An 11,055-nucleotide genomic window follows, 5' to 3' on the forward strand; every position below is an offset into this window, starting at 1 on the left:
CACGTTTGACTTAGTTTTCTCACAGTCAGGACATAAAGGGAAACATACTTTAACTGCAAGGAGGAATCATCCTAGCTCCTCAGGGAGAAATCAAGGTGAATATTGAAGTATAAAGGTCAAGTAAAAAATCATCTATATCAGAGATACTAACACAAGAATTGGTTTGGGCAAGAAAGAGGATTCTGTCCTATTGTTTTCTGGTATGTGTGATGGGGGCTGGACGCAAAGGAGCGTAAGGGATTAAGTAGAATGAGGAATCTTACAGCTGGAAGTAATGTGAGGGGTGAGAGGTCATGACTCTACCTTCTTCCTATTTCACAGGTGAGAAAACGAAGGCCCAGGAAGTAGTGACTTGCCCAAGGCCACCCTCCCTCCACTCCCACCCAGGCAACAAAACAGTCACAGGGCCACTACTGCCAGTTTTGTAGATGTGGAAAGCTTGCCAGTGACTTGCACATGTCCCCAAATAAGAGACCTCCCAGAGGTTCAGAAATAGTATCAACAAACACAAAGCAGCAGCCTTCAAGTTGAAGGTCAAATGTAATCTTGACTCAAAGCCATCCTTTGAGGACCAACATAGAATATGAATAAGTAAATTCCTGCCGCATGTAAGAAGTCCACTTTTTTTTTTTTTTTTGGCCATGCCGGCTTGCAGGATCTTAATTCCCCAACCAGGGTTCGAATCCGGGCCCCCTGCAGTGGAAGTGTGGAGTCCTAACCACTGGACTGCCAGGGAATTCCCAAGAAGTCCACTTTTGAGTCTGAATGGTGGTAGAAGGAAAAAGCTTTGGGCCCAACAGAGCCTGGGTTCAGAGCACAGGCTTCGTGACCTGAGTCCTCATCTGTAAAATGGGCAGGGTTTCGTTCTAAATCATGATGTGTGTATAGGGACCGGCACATACACACCATTAACAAACATACTGACCCACGCCTGGATAGGGAAACACAAGTCCCACCGAATGGGATTTTTAAGCTAAAGACTCAGACACCTAAGCGTCGTGTGAGCTGTGGGGGAGAAATACGACACTGATAGGACACATTTGCAAATGGAGCTGGGATGGAAAAAATAATCCCAGGGGAACTGAGCCCATGGAGACAAGGTGCACCTCCGCTTCTGGGACGGCAGCCTACTCAGATCAGGGATGCCATCCTCTTGGGTACCCCCTGAACCTAGGGGCTGTTAGCCACGTGGGGCCTGAGCTGAGCAATGGGAATCAGTTTCAGCTGCCTTTCAAAGTCAGTGGAAGCACTGTGCTCCGAGCCCTGAACCCCGGGTCACACCCAGGGACGAGGTTTTAGTTCATTCTGCTCCTTCAGTCTGCTCACGACACTGTCGAGATTCACGTGTGCAACTGGCACTCTTCAGAACCTCTTTTGCCCGCTTGCCTTTACAGAGTGTATTACACACAGCACAGAGCTGTGTATTTTTTTTTGTGTGTGTGTGTGTGTGTTTTTGTTTACTGACCCCCACCATATGCTCGGCACTGGGGGAGGCGGCTGAAAGGTATCTGTAGTCTGGTAGAGGAGCAGAAGATGCCCACAGCCCGTGGGAGAAGGTGGCGGGAATACATGGCATGGCTGGGGGGAGGCGGGGAGGGAAGGGAGTGATGACATATTCCCTGCTTGCAGGGCAGTGGTTTGGGAATCTAGGAGGGCTTCCCAAAGGAAGAGGACTTTGATCTGGGTCTGGAAAACAAAATGGAATTTCAGCAGTTGAGTGTGGGGAGGAGAGAGAGGAGGTGGCGTAGTATTTCCATGAACAGGCACAGAGGGATGTTGGGAGGCTCGTGGGGGATTATGAAAGGTACAGCTGATATGGGCGGAGGCCAAGCCTAGGGAGCCTCGGTGCCAGACAAGAAGTGGGGAACCATGGGAGGTTTTAGAGCAGGGGAGAGACAGCCTCAGAAAGCCAGGTTAGGAAGATACGTGGTGAGGAGCTGGACGGCATGTAGGAGGCTGGCTCACTCCCGCTGCCACAGCCCCTATTTGCATTCCTAATGGGCCCTGCGAGGAGAGATTGGTTTTCCTCGGTTTTCCTCGCTGGCCCAGCTGGCTCTGGCAGATAAGTGGGACTCTGTGCCCAGGGGCAGGGCGCTTGGTCCTGTTGCTCCCATCCCCCTCGCCACCCCCCCCCCCACCCAGAGAGAGAGAGAGACACACACACACACACACACACACACACACACACACACACACACAAGGTCCTTCCTGTTTTTCCAGCCTAGCTTGAGTGAATGGTTTCCCGGTTTTCTGGTCCCCATCCAGGTGATTAGGATTTCCTGATGGCCACAGACCTCAGAGGAGCCCCTTCCAGCTCCTGGCCCTTTACCTTTACTCCTCCTCACCTCTACTCACATCTCCCACCACTGTGTCCCTGCTTAGAAATCCTACACCTGGCTAAGCCCAGGTCAGGCCTGTGATCTCTGCACTAGTTCGGGTGAACCTGGGCATGCCCTGTGGCCACTTGACCTCCGACCTCTGCTCCCTCCCCTCGGTGTTCCCCACTGAACCTCAAGACCCCCTCAGGAAGGAGCTGAGAACTCCCCTGTCCAGCTCCCATTCCTTCCTCCTCTGCTAGAAATACCAAATCTCAAGCTCAAAGACTCAGAGAGTCCTGCCAGGTCCATCCTTAGCACCTTTTGACTAGGGGCTGGCTCTTACTCCTCTTTTCTGGTAGGACCAGCAATGATAGAGAGCCTCTCTGGAAAGAACTTGATGTTTCTCAAGGGCTTTCATAAAGATTATTCCTTCTGAAGCTCTTAACAGCCTTATCATGGCCCATTTTGCAGATGAGAAAACCGAGGCCTGGGGAGGTTAGAGACTCATTCATGATCTCACAGCTGTTTGAGTATAAAGTTTTGGGCTCAGTACTCCCCACCCTGCCCTGAGATCACCTCTCAGTGACTGCCCCCCACCCACGCACCAGACACAGATAATCCAAATAGCTGGAAGTCCAAGGCCAGCAGCTTGTTCAACTCCCCTATTTACTGAGTCAAGAACAGTGAAGGGACTTGCCTAATGTCACACTGCAACCAGTGGCAGAGCCGGGTCTCAAGGTCTCCTAACTCCCTGCCCAGAAACCTCCCACCACCCCACACTGCCCCCTCTTGTCTCCCAACATACTTCCCCTAGATGTATGGGTGTGCCTGACATTTCTGGAATTCACTCCACACACATAATGAGGCCATTTTGAGAAGGCTCGCCTCAGGGGGAACCAGAGAGCTGTCTAGTGTCCCCATCCTGACCCCTGCCAACTCCTCCCGGCTGTGCACGCTAAATAGACTCCATCGGCCTGGGCTTCCCTACCCCCTGCCCCCGACACACCTTGCTGGCCTCAAGAACTAGAGGCGGAGTTTGGGGGTTTCAAAGCTGTGATGGAGGCTGCATGGGAACTAAGAAACAGTGGAGAGATGTCAGGCTGGTCGCCGCACGGGTCAGTGTTCATGGAGGGAACCCAGACATCACCACGGCCAGTAACCGACAGAACGGGGACTGCTTCTTAGCAGCACAGAAGTGATTTTAGCTTTAGCTGTTGAATTGCGGCGACTCCCTGAGACATTAGTTTAATGTGAGGATAGGAAAGTTTCTCTCCCTCCGATGCAAGGCTGACCCTGCCTGGAGAACCTTCTGGATCTAAGGCAGCCACTGTGCCACGTACCACAGGCTGCCTAACGCCAAAGAACTGGGTTTCAATCTCTGAGCACAGAGCCAGATGGCCAGCCCCCAGCCCACTGAGAACCAAGCAACAGAAAAGGAGTCAACTTGAAGGAAGAACCCTGAAGCAGCTGTAGGATAGGCCACTGGGGGGAAAGTATGGGGTTGCACCCTCAGGAAGATTCTAGAAACCCTCTGCCCAGGTGGGTTAGCTATTCACCTGCCCAGGAGCAGGGAGGAGACCAAGTGATCTTCCTGAGGCAGTCCTGTTTTCCAGCCCCCTCTGCATCCCAGCCTCCCCTGCAGGAGTCCCAGGAGGTGGGACTCCGGCCTCGTCCCTTTTTCTCCACCCCCTTGACCCCCCAGAAGCACTTCCTGCTCCCCGGCCTAGTCTCTCATTGAGAACAGGGAATTCCCTCTCTAGCAACATGAGATCAAGGGACCCTGCTTGGAGTTGGGGCAGCTACAGGGACAAGATCTGGAGGGGGAGGGGGTAGAAGGCGCTCCCCTGCTGCTGCCCCACTCATACCTCCGCCCCCCCAAAGAATGTAATTAAGCAGCAGGCCTCTGCCAGGAGCCAAGCTTTCTGCCTTCCGTCTATAAATCACCTTCTGAATCATCTCTCAGCTCCTGGAGGAGTAACTTCTGCTCGGGCTGCTCCAGGCGGCCCCGGTGCCACTCCCCCCCTCCCAACCCCCCTGCCGTGAACCTGCCTCCCCTACCCCTCCCTGGCCTAGCCCAAGGTGGCTCAGCTGGAAATGGCAGTGGCTGCAAGAGTCCAGCAAACTGTAGGATGGGAGGAGGGTTAGGGGAGACTACAGTGCCCTCTCTACCTTCCCCCCTTTCCTGGGCAGGCAAACAGCTGAGCTTAGGTTAGCCTAGCCTAACTTCCTCAGGTTAAGTATAAAGCCACAGGCTCATGGTCACCAGTACCAAGTATAACGGGGCAAGCTGGCTCTGAGGATAAGGAGAAAACAGAGCCAGGTGGGGCCAACCTGGGAGGACTTCTTGGAAGAGGCAAGTTTAGATCCAGGACTTAAAGGAGTCAAAATAGCTTGCACACAGGGGGTGAAAATAATATGTATATAGTACTTCCGGTATGCCAGGCATTATTTAGGGAGCTATACGTGTACTCACTCATTTAATCTTCACAACAACCCTGTGAGGTAGAAACAGTCGCTGTTCTCATTTTACAGATGGGGAAACTGAGGCTCGGAGAGGTGAACTTGCCCTAGGTTTCCCAGCGTGTGAACGTGAATGTAGGCAGCCTGGTTCCAGAGGAACGTGAGTGTTTGGGGAAAATGAGGTTTGGGTGTGCACGCAGGTGGGCTTGGCAGTAGTGGAGCAGCCAGCTTTGGGATGTAGGTCAGATGGGGCTGCAGAACGAAAGGGCTGGGCTGCCTAAGGCAGACTCTGACTGAACGGCGAGGGAGGGTTGGGGGAGATAGGCTCCCGGGGTAGCGGCACTGGGGCCACCTGGAGCTCCCTGCTTCACAGCCGTGAATCAGCTCCCTGTCATAGCCCTGTAGACTCCAAGGGGCAGAAGGCATCCCTCAGGCTGCTCAAGAAAAATGAAGCCCAGAGGGAGGACGGGGCTTAAAGCACAGAAAAGGAAAGAGACTCATCCTGGGTCACACAGCCAGTCACTGGTAAACTCCACACCCAGACACAGGTCTCTCCACTCAAGCTCTACCCACTTCCTGGCACACACGTAACATGAATGTGTAGATGTAGCATCAGGATGGCACTAACCTTTCAGGAAGGGGTTAGGCTAACCTCCTCCCCCAACTAGGGATAGGGGGTAGAGAATGTCCTTTCCCTCCTTGGTGCATTTAGAAGGATTCTGTGGCTCACGGCAGGGTGGGCAGAAAAGGCTAGAAGACCAGGTCTTCCTCAACCCCTGGGCTGACCACATTCTGAAGCCAGAAAGGTCTTCGTTTTTCCCACGCTCCCTGGAAGGGTCCGATAGCTACATCCTCCTCTGAGAAGAGTCACCTCTCCTGCCCCAACCCCAAGCTCCTTGTCTCCTGCCCAGACCCAGGAGAGACCTATTCAAAGTCTAGAGAAAACCCCAAGCTCATAGCTCTCTTCCCCCACTTCGTGTCCGTAACACCTTCCCCATCCTACATCTGCCTGAGTACCATTCAGGTTTATTAGCATTAAGTTCTGTAGTGGGCAGGATGGGAGATACCTGCTTGGCTGAGTCTATTCTTTGGGGATTTCCACCTAGGGCCCTCTCTGTCCACCTCAGTTTCTCCACCTGCACCAGTGATTGAGCAAGCACCCGGATGCCAGAGGGTGTGGGTGCTGGCAGGGCCTGGCCGGGTTTGCCACTGGGAAAGCTGCAGGAGGGGAGGGGAGCGTGCCCACTAAAGGACTTGGCACTGCAGTCCAGCTCCTGCCTCTTTTGACCTCCCCCCAGAGTTCTTCCCACCAGGCAGCTGTCCCAGGCCCTTCCCAGACCAGAGGCCCTCAGGACACCTGGGGTGAGGGAGATGCTCAGGGCCCAGATACTAGTCATCCCTCACCTCATGGCCACAGAGCTGTTGATAAAATGCTCTGAGATTCTGGGAGAATTTTCCCCGACTGCTACCCCTTCCCCCCCCCCCAATACCTTCCCCCCACATATTAAAGCAGGTTCTTCCAAGAACATAACTCAGCTCCAGGCTCCCGGTATTATAATAACATTTGACCTGCGTTTTGTCGTTGTTGCTGGGTGTTTGTTTGTTTGTTTTTTGTTTTTGTTTTTTAAGCAAAATGTGGTCCCATCAGAAGAAGACAAACAGATCAGCAACCAATTTTGCTCCCTTTGGACAGCAAGCCCCGCCCACAATGGGAGGGGTGGGGTGGGCAGGAGGGCTGTTAACTCACTTCCAAGAGACCTGGATTAATTTCCCCACCACATCCCCCCAGGGTAAGGCCTGCCCTGGAAGGGAGAGACCACCCGGTTAAAGCCTGGCCATCCGATCTGGTATCTGCCCATCTGTCTGTCTGTCTGTCTGTGGGATCAACAGCCTCCAGCCAGCTCAGCTCCTCGCCAGCCCCAGCCCCAGCCAGCTGTAATTCCTGCCTGTTACAAGTGTTAACACCTGGCCTGGGGCCTTCCTCCCCCGCAGTCTCCAGGTGCCTCCCTGGGCCCAGCCCACTGACCCCCACGGGGTTTGACTGAACATGTTCACAAGCCTCTGAAAGGCGGGTGGAGGTGGGAGTGGGTGGGGGAGGCAGCGGGACATCGGACAGATGGGCAAACCGAGGCAGGGCTTAGGGCAAGTGCTTGAGTGGGGAAATGGCTCCCGGGATGGTGGAGAGAGAACTCAGCTGTTATTGCCCAGCTCACTGCTCTTGACTTCTGCGGAGCACTTTCACCCAAGCTGTGAAGCAGGGGCAGGCTGGTGATTCCTGAGTAAGGAAACAGAGGTCCAGAGGGATGTGTCCCACGGAGGTGGGCTCCCGACCCCCAGCACAGGCCCCTTCCATCAGGGCCTCTGCCTCTGGAATGCAGCAGGCACTAGGCTGGGCCCTAATAAGATCGTTCATTTTTCCCCCAGGAAGGAGAAGAAAGACAAGTTCCTCTACCAGGCGCTAACTGGGACTGACAAGAAGAATTAGAGAAATCAGTGCTGCTGCCACAGCTCCCAGCTCCGCCACTACCTGGCTGCGAGGCCCTGGAACACGTCTCTTCCTTCCATGAGCCTCTGTCTGAGGCCCCTTGTAGCTCAGGCTTCTGGTCTACCTTCTCTCAGGGCTGGGGCCTGAGCAGCGCAGAACGTTTGGGATGGGGGTGCCTTCCTTGAGGGGTGACACGGGCAGAAATCCCAGCTGAACTATTTCCCCCTAAAGTCTCTCCTAGGGAATGTGTGAGCTGGGAGGGCCAAAGAGGGCAGGCCATGATGGACTAAAGAACTGGAATCTGGCTGCCCTGGGGGCAGAGTAGGAATAGGAATCTGAGGCCCGTCTACTCTACTGTCCCTGTCCCAGCCCTGGCCCCCTGCCCCGGGCCCTGAGAACATGACACCCACCACCCTAGCTCCAAGACCAAAGACAGACGGTGTAAGAGGGGAGGGCTGGTGACCATAGTCCTCAGACAGACAGGATGAGCTTGTGCCAAAGAAGGCTCTGCACCGCCCCCCATGCTGCCCAGCCCCGGATCCCAGGTCACTGTGGCCCTTGCAGCTTCCTCATTAGACACTTGTATGTGTCTGCTGGACTGTCCCTCTGGGACCATGGATGCCCACCAAGCACCCAAGTTTGGGATGTCATTCACACTTACAGGTCATATGTCTGCAAACATATCCATAGCCATGGGCCCAGCCATGGTCACTAGCACTTGAGGACAGGATCACAGGCAAACTCAGACATAGCCCTCGCCACACTCATACTCACAATCAGGTCATGGCCATGAGCACTGATATCCATGCACAAAGACATCTGTGGAGCTTTCCCCTTATACAATCATGAAGACACGTGCACGCATGCACACTCGCGCGTGCGTGCAGACACACACACACACACACCACTCACATGCCTGGTCGTGAACATAGTCATGCGGTGTCATAAGCAGACACAGGTGCTGACCTTTACATGGGCATAGATACTTCTAGACTTTCTGTGTCTCACACACATACACACACACTCACATAGAATCAGCCGCTTGCTGACACTTGTGTGCAGATACACAGCACACCCTGTCACGGGCCATGGAACCCTCAGGCACATCTCATACAAGTTCACGTCCACAGTCATCCAGTTGCAGGCACAGACACTGCTTCACACAGAGGCACACTAGTGTACAGATGACACTCCTTAGGGTCATAGACCTAAACACACACACACACACACACACACACACTGTTCAGACAAAGCAGCAACCCTGTCCCCGCCAACCCCAAACAAGCCATGTGTCCAGCGTTATGTTAGGGCCAATGTCCTGGCTTTCCAGGTTTTCCCAACATCTTCCTATTGGGTGGTCCCTATCGGGATGCTCCCCAATACACCATTACACAGCAGACCCCCCAGCCACCAGCATTGACCCAGGAAGTGCCCTTGTCCAGTTCATAGGATAGGGGAAGCTGGTCTTCCCCCCTTGGTTCCTGCAGCCTATGGGGCTCCAAGCCCTCTGTTCCCACCCTCCCGGCCCACCCCCAAGGTCCCTGTGAAAGAAGAGAACAGCATGGCCTTGGGCAGGGGATGGGAAGAGGGTTGGGAAGGGCCAGTGGGGCAGGATTGGTTTCTGCAGCAGCCTTCCTCACAACTGCCAAAGCCCCCAACCTGGCATCCCAGGCTGCCCCGGCCACCCTGGGGACTTCTTTATGTACAGGAGGCCTCAGGCCAGCCCATCGACACGGGAAGGACGGGCTGGGCAGAAGAAAGACTTCCCCTTAGATGTCTGTCCTGGGAGCAACTCTCAGTACCCTCTAAATGGAGACCCTTGGCCATGCCCTGCTCTTACTCCCATCCTGACCCCCCAAACACCCAGATACAAATGCTGCCACCCCCAAACAGCTGCAGGCAGACTCGGGGTGTGGTCCCAAATCTCCTTGCTCTGCTCCCCCTATCCCAAGCTGGGCAAAGGGTGGTTAAGGGAAAGGGGGACACGCAGGTGGCACTCCTCTCTGACTTTCATTCCGGGGCCACAGTCCCTCTGCTAACTCACAGATCCCCAATTCTTCCTCCTCACCTTCCACCCCACCACCCCCTGGCTGAGGCTCTCCTACATCCAGGAGGGGAAGATTCTTTAATTAAAGTTTTCCGGAATGCAGGGGGCTGGAGACTGAGGAGAGGCGGGGTGTAATTTAGAGAACTGGTTTCAATGTGTCTTTCCCCTCTGGCCTCTGGGACCTGCTGGGTGTCGATGAGGCCGCTTGGAAAACAAGGGGACTCCCTGGAACTGGGGCTCCCAAAGGGCTGTTTATTCCACGGCCAGTTCCCCCATACACGCACAACCCCCCACCCGCCCCCCGCCAAAACACCGCGCCTGGTTTCCCAGCCTTATTTACTAAAAATGTCTTTTGTATCCGCATTTCTCGGGGACGGGATCCTCCTCTCCCTCTCTCCCTTTCTCCTCGGTCCTCGGGTTTTTCCAAAAGGAACGAATTTGACATGGAGAATGGGGGTTTTGGTCAAAGAACAAACCCACCCCCTCCCAAACAACTACATTTTCAAGAAGCCCCGCTTTTGCCAGGATGGACAAGCAAGAAATGAATTAAATCTGAATTCAATGGCATCTCGGATCAGCAAATACCATATTCACTTCTGAGGCTCCAGATTAATCTAGAGCAGAGTGGGGAGAATCTGATGAAATCCACCCCCCACTACCCTGCCCCGGGGGATCCCTGAAGCGATTGGGGTCTAAAATATGAAGGCACAGGGGGGTTATTGTGGGGAAATCTCCTGATGGAGGCGCCGAAGGAGGTGAGGGTGGCAATGAAGGAACAGGATGATTTTGCCCATGAAGACCCCAAAATGGAGAAGAGGAGTGGCTGGGCCCCAGGGACATCGCTGGATTTCCAGAAAGCCAACTGCAAGCAAATGGAGGGTCTTCGGGGCCCCCAGAGTGGGACGGGTGGAGGGTTAGGATCTAAGAATAAGAGACCTTCTGAGACGGGGAACGTCCTCCAGCCTCTGCAGCGAGTAGCAGGGAAAATGGTGATTATCAGAGAAGCCAGGAGTTGGATTCTGAAGGCGACACCAGCAGAAAATCCAGGGAGGTGGGCGAGTCGGGGTGCTGGAGGGAGGTAAGAAGAAAGGAGCCCCAGCCCTGCCGCAGCCCACCCCCAGCTAGCGCCCCCCACCTCCCTGGGGCCCCGCGGAGAAATCTGGCCGCGGGCAGATAAGAGGCGAGTCTTACCACCAAATTGGGTAGCCGGCGAGGACCCTGGTGCCACAGAGCAGGAGGCCGAGGAGCAGCCCGAGCAGGTGGGGCTCCATTAGAAGCGGCGCCGAGGAGGAAGTTTGCCCGCGACCATGAAGAGGGGGAGCGACGCCCCCAATAGTTGGAACAAAGTCCACTTGAGATTGGAAATGACTTTCGGGCTTGTCAGAAGCGCACCTCCACCCGCAGCTGCCCCCCTCCCGAGCCCAGCGCGGAGCAGCCGGGTTTGAGGATGTCAGCGAGCAGCCAATCAGCGCCCGCGGCCTAAGGTAAGAGATGAGTCTCTAGTTCAGCCTGTCAATCACGCGCCCCTCCCGCCCGGCCCACGAGTCGGGCTCCGGGAAGGGCATCGCCCAGCAAACTTGGGCAAAGCCCGCGCCCCGGACACAGTGGGAACTTGGGGGGACACGGCACGTCGGACCCTCTGCTGGCGCGGGACCGCCGCGGCCCCCCGCCAGCCAGGTTTAGGGAGCCGGGGCTGTGACTGGGGCGTTCACGTGGTGCCAGGTTGGCGTGGGTATTGATGGGTG

General features: G+C 55.1%; 1 protein-coding gene across 1 annotated transcript in view; it reads right to left on the minus strand.

The window, feature by feature from the left end:
* WNT3 (Wnt family member 3) overlaps window positions 1-10,581 on the minus strand; it is a 43,709-nt gene extending 33,128 nt beyond the window's left edge. Inside the window, exon 1 of the mRNA XM_059908022.1 lies at window positions 10,502-10,581. Coding sequence (XP_059764005.1) covers window positions 10,502-10,581 — 80 coding nt within the window. The remainder of the gene's footprint in view (window positions 1-10,501) is intronic.
* Window positions 10,582-11,055: the final 474 nt, after the last annotated feature.

The sequence above is a fragment of the Balaenoptera ricei genome, chromosome 20 (assembly GCF_028023285.1).
Source record: "Balaenoptera ricei isolate mBalRic1 chromosome 20, mBalRic1.hap2, whole genome shotgun sequence".
In the NCBI taxonomy this organism is placed as follows: domain Eukaryota; kingdom Metazoa; phylum Chordata; class Mammalia; order Artiodactyla; family Balaenopteridae; genus Balaenoptera; species Balaenoptera ricei.